General features: G+C 47.1%; 1 protein-coding gene across 1 annotated transcript; it reads left to right on the top strand.

Annotated features, from left to right (window-relative positions):
- The first annotated feature begins 1,551 nt into the window (after window positions 1-1,551).
- Window positions 1,552-21,660, top strand: LOC143956487 (protein Z-dependent protease inhibitor-like). The gene is made up of 5 exons (XM_077466670.1): window positions 1,552-1,713; window positions 6,022-6,698; window positions 10,861-11,134; window positions 13,388-13,535; window positions 20,633-21,660. Exons 2-5 carry the CDS (start codon window positions 6,038-6,040, stop codon window positions 20,822-20,824), a joined length of 1,275 nt encoding a protein of 424 aa, XP_077322796.1. The 5' UTR covers window positions 1,552-1,713; window positions 6,022-6,037; the 3' UTR covers window positions 20,825-21,660.
- The last annotated feature ends 478 nt before the right edge of the window (window positions 21,661-22,138 follow it).

Raw genomic sequence — 22,138 nt, 5'->3', positions numbered from 1 at the left:
CATAAGGGGGGATATGATCTCCATGTATAAATACATAAGGGGGGGATATGATCACCATGTATAAATACATAAGAGGTGGATATGATCTCCATGTATAAATACATAAGGGGGGATATGATCTCCATGTATAAATACATAAGGGGGGGATATGATCACCATGTATAAATACATGTAGCACTGACCCCCGAAGGAGCTGCTGGTTTGATTGGGCTTACCGTTACCTTCTTGACCTTGTCTGTGTCTAGGGGTTTCCCGTGGTAGACGGCCCAAAGAAAAGCAGAAACTGACACTGGATCTTCTTTTGAGTTATTTATTTGGAATAGGAACACGATCTCTCTGTTTAGGGTAGAGGGTTAGAAGGAAGTTCATGTACTTTAGACTGTCAAAAATGGAAAGTCTTTATAGAAGGAATTCAAAGAATAACCATTTCACTGCTTGATTTTCACAACCCCCCGATAGACGTCCTCTCAATAGGCCTAGCAGCTGGTAGGGTGTTAAGTAAAGTAAAGCCTCTGTCACAGACTTGCGCGTAACTGAGGGACGTAGACAAACTTATAGAGCTATCGTACGGTACCAGTATCTCTCAGCCGGTCCGGCGATACCGTATGAGTGTAGATCCATGAAGTGTCCTTCAACTGAGCCTCCAGGCTCCTTCAGAGAAGCCAGCCTTGTGCATAGCCTTCTCCTGAAGAGTCCTCCCCTGGATACCTCTCCAGTTGCTGTGCCTCTCCTTAGATGAGACGGCACCGGACCACCCTTGAATCACTAGGCCTCGACATCCATTCAGGCCTGTCCCTGCAGTTGCTTCGCCTCGGGCTATCCAGCCCTGAGACTTGGAAATGTATGGAAACGCACACCAGGCAAGGAAGGCCATGGGGGGCTGGTCAGAAGGACCAGGACCAAACAGACAGAAAATCCTCTGGCACGGAACCCTGTAACACGTGATGTCAGCACCTTAAATACCACCTCCCAGAATGCACAGCAGGAGAACACTCCCACTGGGCTGGTTTAGATAAAAACGTGGCACTCAATACACCGAGCTAAACTGCGTTCTACCACTTGCCGGCGGTGACAGCGACACCTGCGGCCAAGGAGAACCCAGTGCAGCCCAACTAGACTGGTACTGAAATCATAATTTGGTAAAATTAGCCCTAAAACCCAACTGTGGTTTCATGGTTCAACTGGATGGACTTGTTTTTGGTGTTTTTGTTTTCAACCAGACTAACCATGTAACTATGCAGCACTGATACCGTATAATAATATATACAATATAAATGCTTCTTTTTCATCACTCACATTTTTTGTTTTTTTTTGTTTTTTGAGTTGGGAGCACCATTTCAGACGTGTCCACCATGGTCCCTGAGATGGATAAAAAAAAAAAAATAATAAATAAAAACCAGAAAGCGATGTGTGTTGACTTTTGGGTGGCTGTACCTTTCGACACATTTCTCAGGAAGTCGGGGGCTGTTTGGGACTATGGCAATGATTTACGTTCAGCTCTCGGCCATCCCTTTTATAGAGGCCTGGAGGCTCCTGGTACACGGTGTTTTCTGTAGAGGGACGTCGTGAAATTCTATGTGTGTAGATCAGTTAATCAATACAGAGGAGGACACGTCGAGCCCTACACTTTGGATTGTCAAATATTTGCCGGGGATGTGAACATTGGTCTCCAGATTCTACCAACTGTTGAAACTTTGTAGAGGAACAACACAGGTAAGAGTTTCCATCTTTACCAGAAACATAGGGAAAAAATATTACAAGTTCAACCTAATTTGTAATATAAGGAATTGGGTATAATTGGAATATCATAGAGATTTTATTTAGCCTTCCGCTAAATCAACTGGGGGGGGGGGGGGGGGCTCCATGTGTGTGTTGGGGGATGGGGGGGTCTCTATGGATTTATTCATTTCAAGGTAGACTTTTGTCTAACTATATATCTGTCTATCTGTCTATCCGTCTATCCGTCTATCCATCTATCCATCTATCCATCTGTCTATCTGTCTATCTATCTATCTATCTATCTATCTATCTATCTATCTATCTATCTATCTATCTATCTATCTATCTATCTATCTATCTGATATTTCCATCTCTTCATCTTTCTCTCTCACTATAAATTCTTTGTTGGTCTTTTCGGGGATTTTTGTATTAATATCCTAGTATTGAACTTTGCCTCTATCCAGTTGCAAGCCATGGTTGTATATCTTTGTATCTATCTATCAGATCTTTCCATCAATCCACCTATTTCTTTCTCTATTTGTCTCTTCTTTTTTTTTTATCTACTATTTTACCATTGAACCTTGCCTCTTTCTGGTTGCAAGCCATGGTTGATCTATCTATCTATCTATCTATCTATCTATCTATCTATCTATCTATCTATCTATCTATCTATTTAATTTCTATCAGATTTTTCTATCTATTCATCTCTCTCCTCATTTCAGAAATATTCCCAAAACAGTTTGTATCTTTTTTTATTTTTTGTGCCCAATTATATATGATAAATTCTACAATCGCTAATGCCGTGTACACACGCCCCGGACTTTTTTTTACAGCAAAGGTCTGACGGAACGAGTCCGTCGGACAATTCGATCGTGTGTGGGCTCCATCGGACCTTTGCTTGCCAAAAATCCGACGGCTTTTAGAAATAGAACGTGTTTTAAATTTTCCCGCCGGAACTCCGCCGGACCCAGATCCCAGTGGGAAACCCGTTTGTCTTTATGCTGGTCCGACGGACCAAATACGTCGCAAGGGCAGCTACAGCACCTTCCCGCGAGAATGTTTCCATCGTGATCCTATCGCGCTGGTTTTCGGCGACAGGGCACTGTACATCTCGCGCTGGCTGCAATAGGAAAAACACATTTTTCTATTGCAGCGAGCGCGAGAGGGAATGCCCCTCCAAGGGCATACTAGGCCATTAGCTTTCCGAACAAAGGGTGTGGGGTCCCCCCCAAAATCCATACCAGACCCTTATCCGAGTATGCAGCCCGTTCGGTCAGGAAAGGGGGTGGGGACAGTACCAGGCCGCATGCCCTTAACATGGGGGGTGGGTGCTTTGGGGAAGGGGAGCACACTGCAGGCCCTCCCACCCCAAATCACCTTGTCCCCATGTTGATGAGGTCAAGGGCCTCTTCCTGACAACCCTGGCCATTGGTTGTCGGGACAAAAGAAGAAAAAGCAAAGGCCGTTGCTTGTCAGGGTCTGCGGACGGGGGGCTTATCCGAGAGCCCCCTTTAATAAGATCCCGGCCCCCACTCTATGTGAATAAGTATGGGGTACATCGTACCCCTACCCATTCACCTGGGGGAAAAAGTGTCAATAAAAAAACACACTACACAGGTTTTTAAAGTAGTTTATTAGGTTGCTCCGGGGGTCTTCTTCCGACTTCTCCGCGCTTTCCGGTTCTTCTCCCGCTCTCCGCTATCTTCTGCTCTTTTTCTAGCTGTGGCCCAGCTTTCTCCTTTGTCGTTGTCATCTTCTTCTTCTGTTCTTCCAATGTTGACACGACTCTCTCTCTCCTGCTGTAATGCTGTGGACACGGTGCAATGATTTATATAGGCATAAGGGGCGGGGTCACCGGCTAATGTCGCCCCTTATGACATCACAGTCCCGGGGCATGCGCACCGTGTCCACAGCATTACAGCAGGAGAGAGCGTCGTGTCAACATCGGAAAAACAGAAGAAGTAAGTAGAAGAAGACAACGACGATGATGGCGAAGGAGAAAGCCGGGTCACCGCTAGCAAAAGAGCGGCAAAAGAGCAGAAGATTGTGGAGGAGCCCTGGCAGAAGAACAGGAGAGCAGGAGAAGAACCAGAAAGTGCGGAAAAGTTGGAAGAGACCCCTGAAGTCAGACCCCCGAAGCTGCCTAATAAACGACTTTAAAAACCTGTGCAGTGTGCTTTTTTATTGACACTTTTTCCCCCAAGTGAATGGGTAGGGGTACGATGTACCCCATACTTATTCATATAGGGTGGGGGCCGAGATCTGGGGACCCCCTTATTGAAGGGGGCTCCTGGATTCTGATAAGCCCCCTGCCCGCAGACCCCGACAACCAACGGCCAGGGTTGTTGGGAAGAGGCCCTTGTCCTCATCAACATGGGGCAAAGTGCTTTGGGGTGGGCGACGGCCTGGTACTGTTCCAGAGGGGGGGGGGGGGCGCTCGCTCGTCCCCACCCCCTTTCCTGACTGACCAGGCTGTGTGTTTGGATAAGGGTCTGGTATGGACCTCGGGGGGACCCCCACACCGTTTTTTTGGCGTAGGGGGTTCCCGTTAAAATCCATACCAGGCGACAGGGCTCGCAAGGTGTCAATCTCGCCGACAAAAGCGGTGAGATTGACTTCCTTTTCTAGTCCCGTCGTAACTCATCACGCTCAAAATCCATGTGTGGGTAAGTCCGTTCATTTGAAAGTCCATCGGAACTCCGTCGGGAAGACCGGCGGCCTAGTCTGCCGGAAAGTCCGGTCATGTGTCGGCAAGACTGTTCGTTCGCAAAGTCCGTCGGAACTCCATCGGAATTCCGGCAGGAAGTCCGTTGGACCTAGTCTGCTGGAAAGTCTGGTCGTGTATACAGGGCATAAGTGTGTTCTGTGTACTAAACTAAGAATTCATACTCCTAGAGAGCTTGGAGGATTGTGTTACCAGTGCCTATATGCTCTAGAAAAATACATCTGCTGTTGATCTCTGTAAAATTGCATTGAGTGGCTGTTGATTGCATGCAGATTAGTGTCAGTGTGTGTAAGCTAGTAGGTGTGTGCATGTGTGTATGGTTGTTTAGCAGAGGGTTCGTCAGCCACCGGGCCGTGGCCTTTCTGCAGCCCAGCCATGGGTGCGGGCAGCCAGCATGAGACACCTGGGCGGGCGGCATGGAAGAGCCGGGCCACCGGCATAAGGGAGCCTGGCAGGCGTCATGAGACAGTCAGGCAGCTGTCATATGAGAGCCAGGGGGATAGGAGAAGCGAGCGGTCAGGCAAGCAGAGATGACATCATCAGTCAACGTGGCAGGTGATGTGGCAAGTGACATGCCGCATCTGGTGACAGGCAACATGGCAGGTGACATGGCAAGTAACAATCCACATCTTGTGGCAGGCAGCGTGGCAGGTGACACACTCAGGGCTCCCACTGATTTAGCATTATTGAGAGTTGAGCTATTTAATTTATTACTACAATGTAATAATAGAAATAATGTGCTTCAATCACCCTGACACCATATCAAGAAGGGTGCCGTGATGATTGAAGCGCTAACACCAGCCTTTGCCTGCAGGGCTGGACTGGGACAGAAATGTGGCCCTGGACTTCATCCAGACTGGCCCACTTACATTTTGAGTGTCCCATCAGCACTCCCTTACAACAGAGTGTCCCATCAGCACCCCTAACATCAGAGTGTCCCATCACCAGCCCCCTTACATCAGAGTGTCCCATTACCAGCCCCCTTACGTCAGAGTGTCCCATCACCAGCCCCCTTACGTCAGAGTGTCCCATCACCACCCCCCTTACAACAGAGTGTCCCATCACCACCCCTTACATCAGAGTGTCCCATTACCAGCCCCCCTTACATCAGAGTGTCCCATCAGCACCCCCTTACGTCAGAGTGTCCCATGAGCAGCCCCCTTACATCAGAGTGTCCCATCAGCAGCCCCTTTACATCAGAGTGTCCCATCAGCACCCCCTTACATCAGAGTGGCCCATCACCAGCCCCCTTACATCAGAGTGGCCCACTGAGCCATCGGACTACCGGGAAACTCCCGGTAGTCCCGATGGCCAGTACATGCCTGCTTGCCTGCAAAAAATAACTTACCCCCCCCCGTGTGCCCACCCAGTGGTCTTTGGCACAATTTTCTTCCATGCAGCCGGTCACTGGTGCCAAAAAGGTTGGGGACCGCTGGTTTAGCAGATGACAAGCTCTGGGTGGTGGCATGTTACCCTAAATTGTGTGTCTGGTGTGTGTGGGTATGAGCAAGTGGTCAGTGGGAAAACAATCTATCTATATATCATGGTTTATTAATGATATTTTTCCATTGGTACAGCTATAAAAGTTGCACCATGAGGTGGACTTTTGTTTTCATTCTCCTCTTTGGCCTGTGCATGGCTCATCAGCCCACTAAAGGCAAACCTAAGAAGGACAATCACCATCAGGAGAAAATGCCTTTGCTTGAGGAGCCCACCTTAAACCTTCTTAACGGCACAGAGGAGATAACTGCACTCGATATATCAAACATGAACAACAACTTTGGCTTCAACCTCTACAGAAGAACAGCCGACAAACACGACAACAACATATTCTTCTCTCCGTTTAGCGTTTCCTATCTTCTTGGTGTTCTAATCCTGGGGTCTCGGGGAAAAACGTATGAGCAGCTGCTGAGTGGCCTCGGCTGGGAGACCTTTAAGAAGCAGAAGAATCCAGACTTATTGCACATATTGCTGAAGGACCTGAAAGAAGGCATCACGAAGAGCGATGGATATTCTCTAGACATAGCAAATCTGGCTCTTCTACACGAGAGCTTCGACATCAACCAGGAGTTTCGCAACGAGACGATGAGGTATTTCGACATGGAATTCCAAAGTGTTGACTTCCATGACCGCTACGTTATAGAGACCATCCGAGACCTCATCAGACTTAAGACAAGGGGCAGAATCTCAGAGCTTCACGATGATATTGACCCCCAGACAAAAATGATGCTTCTCAACCTCATATTCTTTAAAGGTAATTTTTGGCTTTGTATCTGTTTTAGAAATGTTATAGATAGGCAATTCTTATCCTAAAAAGAAACACCACATCTGCACTAAAATGGTATGAGGCAAAATCCACCAGCTTGAGCAAAATGACTTATGCCGCGTACACACGGTCAGAATTTCGGCCAGCAAAAGACCGATGAGAGCTTTTTGTCGGAAAAATGCGACCGTGTGTAGGCTCCATCCTAATTTTGCTGGCTGAATTTCCGCCGAGCAAAAGATTGAGAGCAGGTTCTCAATTTTTCAGACGGAAAAAGTTTCTATCGGAAATTCCGATCACGTGTACGCAATTCCGACGCACAAAAACTCATACATGCTCAGATTCAACTACGGGACAGAAGCTATTGGCTACTGGGTATTGAACTTCCTTTTTCTAGTCCCGTCGTACGCGTTGTACGTCACCGCGTTCTAGACGGTCGGAATTTGCTGTGACCGTGTGTACGCAAGACAGCTTGAGCGAAATCCCATTGGAATTCCGTCAGGAAAACCACCAGAGCTTTTTCCGACCAAAATTCAGATCCTGTGTGTACGGGGCATTAGGGGCAAAACAATCTTCAGTGTGGAGTCCAGATAAGCTTCACGCTTTAGTGTCCTCTTCAGAGGGGGGACCTTGCTTTGTGCACTGGTCCATATCATTTGGTGGAGGGAGGTTTATGGTGTGGGGTTGTTTTTCAAGGGTTCGGCTTGGCCCCTTAGTACTGGCAAACATTCCCATAGACACACTCCTAAACCTTGTGGACGGCCTTCTCAGAAGAGTTGAGGCTGTTATAGCTGCAAAGGGTGGGCCAATCCAATATTAAACACTACGGACTAAGACTGGGATGCCATTAAAGTTCATCGGTGTGTAAAGGCAGGTGTCCCAATACTTTTGGCAATTCAGTGCTGGAGGTGCCGGGAGCTGGAGAAAATTGTGATCCCCCCACGTTCCTACTGAAAAAAAAAGCCCTGGCTACAATCTATATGGCTTTTGTGAGTATATTTGTATCTATTTTAATGTAGCACAATCCTCTTCCACAGGATTGGGTAATTAGCGACTTTTTGCAATGTCAAGTCTTGTTCACATAGTACCAGTTCCCTTTTCCCAAACTGACGGTACTGTGTGATAGGTGACCCGGGATGCATCCTACAACTGGGTCTCCAGGCTCTTCTAGAGGCACCGGCCTTGTTGCTTGGTCCTCTCTCTGAAAAGTCCTCCCCTGGATCCTCCAGTCGCTTGGCTTCTTCCCACAGGCAAGACAGCACAGGGCCACCCCTGGATCGGTAGGCCCCAAGACTTTAGGGCCTACCTCTTCAGTAACAATGCCTCAGCCCAGCCGGCCCCGAGACAACTTAGCGGGCAGCAATACACCTTAGGCCAGGAGGGCCTTCAGGTCAGAACCCACCCGGTCATGGGGTCTGTCCCCTTAAGTATCCTCTCCCAGAATGCACAGCGGGTAGACCACACCCACTGACTGTTTCTGGGCAAAGAGGTACTCAATATACCCAGCTTGTTGCAATTTCCAACCTTGGCCGAATAATAGGGCACCATCCCTAGGCAAAGGGGAAAACCACACAACCAGCCAAGCTGAAACAGAACCAGAATTTACAACAATATCAGTCCGAGCTATAATACAGCTTCAGACAAACTACATTTTTATACATAGTGTCTGTTATTAAAAATACCAGCGCTACATTAACAATTAAAGTTGCCTAATGATAATGCATAAGACTGCTGTACCCTATTTTTTCCTAATAGTTCCCATCCTAATATTGACAAGTGAGCCCAATAAAATAATAGCTACTACAGTAGAGAACAAAAACAAAAAGATACACAAAGCATCTTTCCAAACAACAGTTCTGTATTTGTTTTTTTTTGGTTCATTTGAGGGTTTTTTATGCTTACATAGACATCACATTAATATTACAATTGTAGGCGGTATATAGGGGGTCTAGTTTCTAAGTATATGAGCAGGTATCAGAAGATGTAAAGAGGAAAGGCCACTACTCCTAACCTCAACCTCCTCCCCTAAGGTGGTGGTTTGGTGGAGACATGTAGGTTGAGGTCACTCCATATCTTATATTCACCTGGGCTGGTCGGGGGCGGTGGTCTGGGTGGAGATATGTAGGTTGAGGTCACTCCATATCGTATATTCACCTGGGCTGGTCGGGGGCGGTGGTTTGGTTGGAGACATGTAGGATGAGGTCGCTCCATATTGTATATTCACCTGGGCTGGTCGGGGGCGGTGGTTTGGGTGGAGACATGTAGGTTGAGGTCGCTCCATATCGTATATTCACCTGGGCTGGTGGGGGGCGGTGGTTGGGTGGAGACGTGTAGGATGCGGTCGCTCCATATCGTATATTCACCTGGGCTGGTGGGGGGCGGTGGTTTGGGTGGAGACATGTAGGATGAGGTCGCTCCATATCCTATATTCACCTGGGCTGGTGGGGGGCGGTGGTTTGGGTGGAGACATGTAGGATGCGGTCGCTCCATATCGTATATTCACCTGGGCTGGTGGGGGGCGGTGGTTTGGGTGGAGACATGTAGGTTGAGGTCGCTCCATATCGTATATTCACCTGGGCTGGTGGGGGGCGGTGGTTGGGTGGAGACATGTAGGTTGAGGTCGCTCCATATCGTATATTCACCTGGGCTGGTGGGGGGCGGTGGTTTGGTGGAGACATGTAGGATGCGGTCACTCCATATCGTATATTTACCTGGGCTGGTCGGGGGCGGTGGTTTGGTGGAGACATGTAGGATGCGGTCACTCCATATCGTATATTTACCTGGGCTGGTCGGGGGCGGTGGTTTGGTGGAGACATGTAGGATGAGGTCGCTCCATATCGTATATTCACCTGGGCTGGTGGGGGGCGGTGGTTTGGTGGAGACGTGTAGGATGAGGTCGCTCCATATCGTATATTCACCTGGGCTGGTCGGGGGCGGTGGTTTGGTGGAGACGTGTAGGATGCGGTCGCTCCATATCGTATATTCACCTGGGCTGGTGGGGGGCGGTGGTTTGGTTGGAGACATGTAGGTTGAAGTCGCTCCATATCGTATATTCACCTGGGCTGGTCGGGGGCGGTGGTTTGGGTGGAGACATGTAGGTTGAGGTCGCTCCATATCGTATATTCACCTGGGCTGGTCGGGGGCGGTGGTTTGGTTGGAGACATGTAGGTTGAAGTCGCTCCATATCGTATATTCACCTGGGCTGGTCGGGGGCGGTGGTTTGGGTGGAGACATGTAGGTTGAGGTCGCTCCATATCGTATATTCACCTGGGCTGGTCGGGGGCGGTGGTTTGGTTGGAGACATGTAGGTTGAAGTCGCTCCATATCGTATATTCACCTGGGCTGGTCGGGGGCGGTGGTTTGTTCGAGACATGTAGGTTGAGGTCGCTCCATATCGTATATTCACCTGGGCTGGCCGGGAGTAGTGGCGATCCTTTCCTCTTTACATTTACTAGCCCTCTGGATCGGTTTCGGGACAACACAGGACAAGTTTACCACCCCATGCTCTGGGACACAGGGTTATGCTTTCACCCCTACTAGGGGCGTCAAAAGCAATACAACAGGTCGTAGGTGGCAGAAGGGTTGCAGTTGACAAAGAGTACAAAATGAAATGCATGTATATATAGTTTAAAATTTAGACAAAAAAATATCAGTTTGGGATTTTGGAAGGAAGACAGAACACTAATAGAAGAATGCTAATAAATATCTAAACCCGAGAACAAAAATGTAATATAATGTATCTTATTGTCCTTAGAAGTGGTGGCTGCATTTGTTTTGTTTTTTGGGACCCTTTATAGTCCCTTGTTAATCTTGCCAATCACAAACTTCCTGTCGGTTGTGCAGCGGTGCCAGCATGCATGGTGATTATTAGGAGACAACAAAAGTGGTAGAGAGATGACCTCTTCTGTCTTCTGCTTCTCCTTTCACTGTCCAGTCGTGGGTTGGGAGGGGACTTGTAAGTGAAAGTGAAAATCCCCCCTCTGCTGCTACACAGGGCTGTGCTATGTGACGTACTGTAGCTGTGTGAATTTCTAAATTGTCATGTATTCCATTATTTTATTTTATTTTTTGTTTCCGGAAGTTCGGGAAGTCCAGCTGTTTGTTGGAAGTTCAGGTTTAGTAAATATTAATAATAATTGAACTCATTTTCCAGGTAAATGGCAAAAACCTTTCAAATCTGAGTCAACCATCGCAGACACGTTCTATGTAAACAAGTATAGTTCGGTAAAGGTCCCGATGATGTGCAAGAAGGAGAAAGTGGCCTCCTTGGTAGACAAGTCCTTGTCCTGCACAGTGCTGGACCTCCCTTACAGAGGGGGCGCTCACATGCTGGTCGTCATGCCCCAGAAGGAAGGCAACTTCGATGCCTTGGAGGATGGATTGTCAAGTGAACTTGTTGCCTCTTGGCTAAATAAAATGGAATTCAGGTACAAAACTTATATACAGTAAAAAGGAGGCTATTTAACGTGTCAGAATAGTTTTTTTTTAGTTTGGATAGCCAGGGAAGGATTAGAACCCCTGTCAAGTTTATATAGCTGTCTATGTCTCCAGTAGGGATCAGCCGAACCCCCCCCCCCCCCTCGGTTCAGTTCACACCAGAACATGCGAACAGGCAAAAACACCGGGACACGAACATGAAAAATCAAAAGTGCTAATTTTAAAGGCTTATATGCAAGTTATTGTCATAATGTTTGGGGACCTACCCCAGGGGAAACGTATCAATGCAAAACAAACTTTTAAAAATGGAAGTTTTTTCAGGAGCAGTGATTTTAATAATGCTTAAAGTTAAACAATAAAAGTGTAATATTCCTTTCAATTTCATACCTGGGGGGTGTCTATAGTATGCCTGTAAAGGGGCGCATGTTTCCCGTGTTTAGAACAGTCCGAGAGCAAAATTAAATTTCTAAAGGAAAAAAAGTAAGTAAGTACTAGCGCTAGTGGCTATAAAGAATTGTCGGTCCGGCAATACACATAAAAGTTCATTGATAAAAATGGCATGGGATTCCCCCACAGGGGAACCCCGAACCAAAATTTAAAAACAAAAAGGCGTGTGGGGTCCCCCCAAATTCCACACCAGGCCCTTCAGGTCTGGTATGGATATTAAAGGGAACCCCTTGCCAAAAATTAAGAAAAAATGGTGTGGGGTGCCCCCAAAAATCCATACCAGACCCTGACCAGAGCACACAACCTGTCAGGCTGCAGGAAAAGAGGGGGGGTGAGAGATCGGTCCCCCCCCCTCCTGATCCGCACCAGGCCACATGCCCTCAACATGGGGAGGGTGCTTTGGGGTAGCCCCCCAAAGCACCTTGTCCCCATGTTGATGGGGAGAAGGGCCTCATCCCCACAACCCTAGCCTGGTGGTTGTGGGGATTTGTGGGCGGGGGGCTTATTGGAATCTGGAAGCCCTCTTTAACAAGGGGCCCCCAGATCCCACTCCCCCATGTGAATTGGTAATGGGGTACATTTGTACCCCTACCATTTCACAAAAAAGTGTCAAAAATGTTAAAAAAGACAAGAGACGGTTTTTGACAAGTCCTTTAATAATTTCTTCTCCTTTCCCCGCTTCTTCTTCCATCTTCTTTCTTCTGGTCTTCCTTCGGTGTTCTTCTTCTTCCTCCACTTCTTCCTCTATTTGGGGAAGAACAAGATGGAGGAAGTGAGTGAGCTAGCATTTTCCCAGCCCAGGACTGAGTCCATGGTTGAAAGGTAGGGGGATTGTCAGTCACTTTAAGGGCTTCTTAAAAGATTTCACTCTTCACAGCAGCACACTGGATAGACGGGTAGGGAACACAGATATCCTTTTTGACTTGCAGACTTGGGGTCCATCAATAGACATCCGAAAAGGGCCTTTCAGCTGAAACCAGCAACCTGTACCTTTTTTCAGAAGAAGCGGCAGTATCTCCAGTAGAAACAGCATCCACAGTGGTCCCGCTGGCTCTCCATGAGGTCCCCCTTGAAGGGATCTTCAGCAGCAGAGTCACTTCTGGTACTTCATCCCAGGTATCACTTCTCCTTCCAGATCACTGTTCTCTTCAAGTCCAGAGCATCAAGGAGCAGGACTATACTGGATAGGCAGGCTTCTTTTTCTTCCAGGCATTTGCACAGAGTACCTCCTCAATTACTCAACATGCACCCTCCCCAGGCCACAGCCCAGAGGGAAGAAAGAGCCCGCAATGTCCACCCAAAATATTTATGTTCTCTCTCAGCATGCACCAGCGGCAATAAACCTCCTACGTGTTGGCTAAAGGAAACATAAATATTTATAACTCATTCCTACTGTAGTAGCTTCTCACACTATTACCGGAGGTACCAGTGATGTCCACTGGCAGCAGAAAGAAACCACAGCTACACTGAGTTTAGAGGAAAACCAAATGAAAAAAAATGTAGAAAATGTAAACTAAATTTAGTCACCCCAGTTTAGGACAGGGTGGCTACACTTGCTTGTTGTGTCTCCAGCTTTGGTCTGTAACAGATTTTATCTATTGAACCAATCAGTGTTCTTTAAATCAGAGGGAGGAAATTTAAGGGATGGCGAGTTGTGTTCTCACATGAGACCAGCAGAGTTTTCAGGAATGGTGAGGAGTATCGTTCTCTGTTTTAGAAACATTCGAGGTTAGGTATTGTGTCTAATGTACAACACATCATTGTAGACTGAAATCTGTGTATCTTTCTTTATAAAGGGAAACTGAGATATTCTTCCCAAAATTTCAACTTGACCATAAATACAAACTGAAAAGCTCCCTGGATGAACTTGGGATTAAAGATATTTTCACTGGAAGGGCAAATCTGACTGGGATGACTGAGGAGAGGAACCTAATGCTTTCTGAGGTGGGTAACACTTTTTCTGGATATCTTCATACTGCTACCATCTCCATCTTCCTCCCAGACACACCTTGCAATCGGGCAGGGGATGCAGGCTCACCTGAGGTGCTGTGTCTATGTGGCAGTTGGTCCTCCTGATAGCTCCTGATGGCGAAAGGCCAGCAAACCTAGTGGTCCCAGTTTCCTTTGCTGCAAATTGTTACCAGGTTATAGCCCTCAGGATAGCCCCTGGAATGGAAAGGCTATGTGGAAACTATTTACAGGGCTTGCAGACAAGAGAGTGGACAGATCAGGTGGAGATCAAGGCAGACAGAAGGCAAGAAAGTAGTCAGGTCCAGGCAGGAGTCCAAGCAAGAAAGTAGTCATATCAATTCAAGTCAGCAACAAACAGGCAAACCGGCAGGTGGAGCTTTAGTTCTTGAGTACCTGTAGATAAGACGGTGCACCCGCCACTTCAGCAGTTGTTTAAATACCCTCTAGTCAGCGGACATGCCCAGCATCATTTTTGGGAACTCTAGAAGTCGTGGAGGTAGGAAAGGAAGACCTGGCAGAGATACTGTGAGTACCAGGGGCGTAACTATAGGGGGTGCAGCAGTCGCGACCGCAACCGGGCCCTGTGATGCAGGGGGCCCATGCAGCCCCCTCTACATATGGCCGGCAGCAGCATAGGCAGCTAGGGGTACCAGTGCACCATGCACACGGGTGGCTGGAGGTGGAGGGTGACTAGCAGAGCTCCATGCTCGACTATCGCACTGGCTGCTCTTTAGTTGTGCATTCCCCGCATGACCTGTGTCCTCGGCCGGCTCCTCAGAGTACCCCTCTCCTGCTCCATGCATTGCCGCTCAGTCCGATGTCTGTTCTCCCCAGCCAGAGTCCCGCCCCCCCGAGTCCGGCCCACACTGCACTGCATACTTCTCCCGGGTAAGCAAACTTTAAGCACACAGATGCAGTGCAGCCCTATGAGAGCCGGCTCGCTGGAGGACACTGCAGGCTTGTCTGCCAGCACCCCTCCTCCCCCGTCATACACAGATGATGAAAGGTCTTTCTGGGAGATATGCTGATCGCCCGGCCAGCACACTGGATGGAGCCCAGGCCAACATGGATGAGTGCGCGGCCTACAGCTTGGTCATGGTGAGTGAGGACCCCATCCCCCACACACCATTACATACCCCCTCCTTCTCACGTGGGGACAGGGACCCCCACCTCCCCTGGGGACAGGGACCCCTTCTCACCTGGGGGCAGTAACTTCATCTGCCCTGGAGAAAAGGACCTCATGTCTTCTGGGGACGGGGACACCATCCTGCCTAGGGACAGTCCCCCAAAGGGGCACCTAAAAATAAAAAATAAAAAAAACTACTGATACCAGTGGTGGAACTACAAGGCTCACAAAGGTCATACCTGTGACCACGCCCTGGAGTTCCACCGCCAGACTCGGAGGGAAGGGCCCTGGCTGGGGTTCAGGGGGGCCCTTCATGGTTTCTTGCGTCGGGGCCCTGAAGGTTCTAGTTACGCCACTGGTGAGTACTGGAGGTCCTGAGAATCCTTAAAGCCAGGAAGACCTGTAAGCAGGTGTAGTCAACTTTCTCCACAGCAGGTGGCACGCTTTCACAGAGGCACTGCAGTTGGAGAGGAAGTCAAGATGAACATGGTTCCTCTATTGTTTCCTGGACCACTGAGGAAGCTATCCTATTGGATGCTGGCAGCCTGTGTGACTCTGTTGGCCGGCTTGAGTCAGGCAGAGCCTTTTTTAAGGTCCTGACTCTCAGGTTTGGGGCACATTTTGCAAGTTGGTAGAGTAGGGACAAGTATCCTACCGGGTAGTGGCATAACTAGTGGCAGGGAAAGGTTCCTGATGAGGAGGGAATGCATAGGGCACGGAACTTCTCTGGACATCTTCCTACTTGGGCACAAGATGGCCAGGCCACATTCTGCCCCTCTCAACAGGCGCTGTAAGTGCAGATGGACCCTGCTCTCTACATGCTGTTGGAACTGTGAGTGTTTCCAGCTGGGTTGCATTCCCACTGGGTTATTTGTGAACTGTCTTTGCATAATTTCAATACAAGTTCTTTCATCGCAACTGGACTATGCGTTATTGCCCCCGCACTGTGCCGCATCCAATCTACAGACCCCAAAGGGATCCTGTGAGTACTGGAGGTACTGAGAATCCTTGAAATCTTGGAAGACCTAACAGGAATTCTGTGGGTACTGGAGGTGTTAGGAATCACAGAAATCCTGGAAGACCAGGTAGGGATCCTGTGAGTTATGGAGGTCTTTGGAATCCCAGAAATCCTGGAAGACCAGGTAGGGATCCTGTGAGTACTGGAGGTCTTTGGTATCCCAGAAATCCTGGAAGACCAGGTAGGGATCCTGTGAGTACTGGAGGTCTTTAGAATCCCAGAAATCCTGGAAGACCAGGTAGGGATCCTGTGAGTACTGGAGGTACTGAGAATCCTTGAAATCTTGGAAGACCTAACAGGAATTCTGTGGGTACTGGAGGTGTTAGGAATCACAGAAATCCTGGAAGACCAGGTAGGGATCCTGTGAGTACCTAAGGTCTTTGGAATCCCAGAAATCCTAGAAGACCAGGTAGGGATCCTGTGAGTACTGGAGGGCTTAGGACTCCTGGAAGTCCTGGAAGGCCCAGCAGGGATCTTGTTAGCACTGTAACACAATCTGAATGTTCAATCCCTATTCCAGCCTTTCTAAAAAAATCTTGATATGAAGGAACCCTTGAAATAACATTTGGCTCTCAGGGAACCCACAATAACAATAAGTATATCCACCATTCACAGTACATGGACAGTATATTGTAGATCCAATAATAAGTGGAAAGAGTGCTCCCTATACTGGTGGTCAGTGGAAAGAATGCCCCTATTACAGATAGCTGAAAAGATCAACAGTGTCAGCAATAACTTATCCGAGAGGCAGAAATTGATCATTACTCAAGGACCTCTGGAGAAACAACCTCTGGAGAAACCCTAGGGTTTCATGGAACCCTTGTCCAGAAATGCTGCCCTATTCAGTCTCCTTTAGATCTATCCAAGCTATGAAGCTATGTAGAAGAAGCCCTACCTAAACAATCCCCTGATTTTGTATAGTCAGGTAGGCTCATGTACTACATAACTGTTGATAGATCGAAGGCCTGGTTTGCACATATGCATTTTTTTTAATGCTTTTTGCGTTTTTGCAGAAATGCACTACAGTCCATCATACATGGTTTTCTAATGAAGACGTTCACATCTATGCTTTTTCAGCTGCGGCATTTGTGGAAAGGGTCAGGGATTTTTTTTCTCTCAGCAGACTGCAATGCGCATAAGTGTGAACCAGGCCTAAGTAAATATTTCAACCCAGATTGCAAGATGTACACCCAGTTTCAGTTTATATCTTCAATAACTGTAATCAAGGCTGGAGTCACCTTGAACCGTAAAGAAAACAGGCAAATAACACGTTCCAGAAAGAATTAAGTCAATCCATTATCCCTGCTGGATTTTTTTTTTTATTCTATTTAATGGAAAATGTTACAGGAGGATCTGGAAACGAACACCCAACGGTGAGCAGGTGCGCCTAAACTCCTAGCAGAAAAGTCATCAATTATTATAGGGGGCATCTCATTGTTGGAGCATCCAAGACATATAGCAAGCACATCCAGAATTAGTGATAATGTTATTGAGTAATTTATTCCAAACTGGGCACACCTGTTTCAGGCTTTTTGCCCATCATCAGTACAGTGTATGGAAACCATGGCCTCTATGGTTTCCTAAGACTTAGGTAGAGATGAGTTTAGGCGTCCTCCAAATTCCTCTCTAACCCTCACTCACACTTTTTGTATTAGAGAATGAACTGCAAAGCGGCCAAACAGACCATAGCAAAATCTCAGAAATCCCCTACCCTATCCATCTTGGCAATGAAAGCACAGAATCACTCAGGCAATGGTTCAGGCCATGATCAAGGCGGTCTACCTAGACAAAGTCCCCTCCTACGAAAGACTATGGAGACCTTGGTTCACCCACTTCCTACCCCCTAACTTTGACGACTCACTCCTACTACCATAATCTAATAGTGGTATAGACCTCCAGTGGTCTGGAAACCATGGAATAAGACTTAGGTAGAGATGAGTTTAGGCATCATCTAAACTCCTCTCTAACCTTCACTCACAATTTTTGTATTAGAGAATGAACTGCAAAGCGGACAAACAGACCATTGCAAAATCTTGAAAATCCCCTACCCTATCCATCTTGGCAATAAAAGCACAGAATCACTCAGGCAATGGTTCAGGCCATGATCAAGGTGGTCTACCTAGACAAAGTCCCCTCCTACGAAAGACTATGGAGACCTTGGTTCACCCACTTCCTATCCCCTAACTTCGACGACTCACTCCTACTACCATAATCTATAAGTGATATAGCATAGACCTCCAGTGGTCTGGAAACCATGGCTTCAATGGAGTAAGACTTAGGTAGAGATGAGTTTAGGCGTCCTCCAAACTCCTCTCTATCCCTTCACTCACACTTTTTGTATTAGAATGAACTGCAAAGCGGCCAAACAGACAATTGCAAAATCTCGGAAATCCCCTACCCTATCCATCTTGGCAATGAAAGCACAGAATCACTCAGGCAATGGTTCAGGCCATGATCAAGGCGGCCTTTCTAGACAAAGTCCCCTCCTACGAAAAACTATGGAGAGCTTGGTTCACCCACTTCCTACCCCCTAACTTTGACGACTCACTCCTACTACCATAATCTATAAGTAGTATAGACCTTTAGTGGTCTGGGACCTCTCTAGGGACCCCAATTCCACCCCCCCCATACCTCCTCTCTCCCTCTTCTCCCCGCACCTACTGACTACATAACCTACCTGCATCTTGGCCGTGATGCCCATTTACCCAAAATCCACCCTACCCCTTCCTCCCTGGTCTGAATCTACTTCTAAAGCCCTACTTTCACTTTTTTTTTTAAACGACATAGGGTCCACCATCCCTACCAGGGGTGCTGCATGGCACTACACGGAAGAAACTACCATTCCCGTACTTGTTTTTTGTCTTTGTCCTACGTTAGGGCATAATATTACAATGTTAATTATAATATGTTACCGGAACTTCCCTGATTTGACACCTCCTTTTATTGCCACGTGTACTGTCCTACATACTGTTATCTACTTGATCTAAGTTGAACTTGAACTTCTAACCTTAGGTCCAACCTACGGAGACTGACTAGGGGGGGAGAACAGTGGGACTTTATATAAAGCATGCAAAGTAAATGGGTACAAATATGTTTGGCTAGTGACTGGGAATAATATGCAAACTGCTATATAATAAGTAAATTGTAAACAAGGAATAATTTTATATAAGGACAAAATATTTCTTCCCTATTGTAATACATACAATGATCAGTGTCGTGTCACACACACAGCCCCTCCCCCCCCCCCACAGTTAGAATCACTCCCCAGGACACACTTAACCTCTACAGCGCCGCCTAGTGGTTAACCCCTTTCACTGCCAGTCACATTTACACAGTAATCGATGCATTTTTTTTATTGCACTGATCGCTGTATAAATGTGAATGGTCCCAAAATCGCACCAAAAGTGTCCGACGTGTCCGCTATAATGTCGCAGTCCCAATAAAAATCGCTGATCGCCGCCATTACTAGTAAAAAAAAAAAAATAATTAATAATAAAAATGCCAAAAAACGATCCCCTATTTTGTAGATGCTATAACTTTTGCACAAATCAATCACGCTTATTGCGATTTTTTTTTACCAAAAATATGTCAAAGAATACGTATCGGCCTAAACTGAGGAAAAAAAAATGTTTTTTTAGTTTTTGTTTTTTTTTGGGGATATTTATAGCAAAAAGTAAAAAAAATGTTTTGTTTTTTTTCAAAATTGTCGCTATTTTTTTGTTTATAGCGCAAAAAAATAAAAACCGCAGAGGTGATCAAATACCACCAAAAGAAAGCTCTATTTGTGGGGGGAAAAAGGACGTCAATTTTTGTTTGGGAGCCGCGTCGCACGACCGCGCAATTGTCAGTTAAAGCGACGCAGTGCCGAATCACCCCAAAAAACGCTCTGGTCTTTGGCCAGGCAAATGGTTCCGGGGCTTAAGTGGTTAAAGCGGAGTTACACCTACTTTTACAAGGTGGTCTTAAACTAAAGTCACCGTCCCTCATTTTTGGATATCTAATTATTTATTTTCTTACTTACCTTTTTAGAAGTACATAGTGTACTTCCATCGTAGCCCGGACGCGGCGCAGGACATTGCGTCCTTTTCTGCGGCGAGCCCCCCTCCTCCCCCCCGCTGCCTTCTGGGACCTTTTGTGTGTCCCAGAAGATGAGCTGGCCATTCTCAAAGCACCACGTGACTCGCGAATGTGTAGCAGGAAAGCGGTTGTAAAGCCTCGGGGGGGGGGGGGGGTGGCGACATCGCAGGCTCCCTGGACAGGTAAGTGTCCTTATTAAAAATCAGCAGCTACAGTACTTGTAGCTGCTGACTTAAAAAAAAAATTGCGTCTGGAACTCGGCTTAATTAATCCGAAACTAAACGAAACAAACTTTTGTTCACCTCTCTGCTCTATAATATTAGGATATACAGTATTTGCGCTATGCACCAAGCAGTTCTTGATATGCACCTACCTGATTGGGCATAAACCAATTTGCATGGCTCCGCCCACTGTCCTGAAATGAGGAACAGCCCTTTTATTTTTGGGGATCTGCTATAAAATGCGACGTGAGTAGACCTTCTAAGAAAGTCTTTACCGTGCGACCAGCATCCCCTGAGGAAGCCTGATTCAAGGGTGAAACATGTTGGGAAGTTTGCTATCTACTGCTGTGCTGGTTGAGCTGTAAAACACCAGTCATTTAGCCATAATCTGTACCTTCTTCCTTTGGTTTTATGGGATATATGTAATTGTATTCTATTTTTCCAATAAAGGAATATTTTTAATATATTGTCTATTTTTCAACTGACTCCGCACCTATAAAGTCCCGTTTTTCACAATTTCCTACTTCAATTTTGGGATGTGGTGCTAATAATAAGTATGTTGGTATGCTCGTGGTCACAATATTCTATATATATATTACTTGTCCCCCCTTTTTTTTCCTATGTCCAGGTAACGCAGAGAGCCGTGATCGATATAGACGAGATCGGGACCGAAGCCACCGCCGTCTCCGGTGCGGAAATCGTTCCGTATTCCTTACCTTACACCATCCGAATTAACCACCCTTTCATCTTCATGATCTTCGATAAGAAGTTCAAATCTTTACTTTTTATCGGGAGAGTCACAGACCCGACAAAACATTAACGACTCGGCAAATCCGCCAAAAAAAGAAATTATTCGCACCAGTATCACCCGCCGTGTACAGAAATTAAAATCTAGCTCCGCCCACAACTCGTGTTGTATATTAGGGTGACCACTGGTGAGTGTAATTAATATCAACGCTCATCATTACACTCCTGGAGACCCCAGGACTGAGGTTCCCATGCAGTAGCTTGGTATGTATCCAAGAAGTGTGACGCCATCATTTGGTCCAACAAGAGAAATGCCCCAAAGGGCAGCACACCAGAAAACCTAAAGCAGCCTCAGTCCAGCTCAGTCCAGGTCACACCCCCCAATGCGTTTCACCCAGCCCATAGGGCTTAATCATGGAGGTCGGGATACCAAGTGGTTGGGTGGTGGTATCCCCACCTCTATGACTAAGTCCAGTTTGGCCGGGGGAGAAACGCGTCAGGGGCCATGACCAAGACGGAGCTGGGCTGAGGCTGCTTTTGCCCAAGTGATTGGTTTTTGCTGGTGTGCTGCACTTGGGGGGCATTTCTCTTGTTGGATCCAGCCCCAGCCAGCACCCTACAGTGCGAGTCCACCGGATGGGGTAAAGATGTAGGAGCCTGGAGCAGCACCTCCAGTTTTCGGAATCTGGTTCACCGTAATTTGGCGCTCCAGCTAGCTGCTGAGGAACTCTGTGCTCCAACATTCAATTGCTTTAATATTTCATATTTTTAATTTAGTTCCGTATATACTGTCCCCCCATCTTCAAGGCCTGATGAAGAGGGGCGATTTAGGGTCCTTGAAATGTGTTGGTTCTGTAACAAAGTATTTTATCTGATCATTTATTAGAATAAAGTCTTATCTGTATGATTAATTCTCAGTGTGGTGCTTCAATCTCCGATCCATCTCATTACAAAACAAGAACATTGAGGAACTCCTTTGGTATGGAGACCCTGGTAGCCCAGAAACCAGACACCCCATCTGAATACCACTACAACTCATATTAGAAGCCCTCAGCCCTAAGGTTCGAGTGGTACTCGTCCATTATCCAAACCACTTTTCAGCTGGAATTTGGATAGAACTGGCAATACATCTACTGGCTGGTAGCAGGGCAGCCATCAGAAATTGTTTGGCCCCTTACACAGCTGTAGACCTGCCCCCCCCCCCCCCCCCACGAGCCTGACCACCAACATTCCCCAGCGCTTCCCCACGTTCTATCCTACCTAATCCTCACACCGGCCACCTCATCTGTATGCACCCCCAAATCCTGTATATATGTCGGCCCCCCACACACACCTGTATATATGTCAGCCCCCCCTCACACCTGTATATATGTCAGCCCCCCTCACA

The sequence above is a fragment of the Lithobates pipiens genome, unplaced genomic scaffold (genome assembly GCF_037356315.1).
Source record: "Lithobates pipiens isolate NorthernLeopardFrog02 unplaced genomic scaffold, aLitPip1_a1.2 Scaffold_37, whole genome shotgun sequence".
Lineage (NCBI taxonomy): Eukaryota > Metazoa > Chordata > Amphibia > Anura > Ranidae > Lithobates > Lithobates pipiens.
The sequence above is the reverse complement of the archived record's forward strand: the minus strand, read 5'-3'. Positions and strand labels throughout refer to the sequence as shown.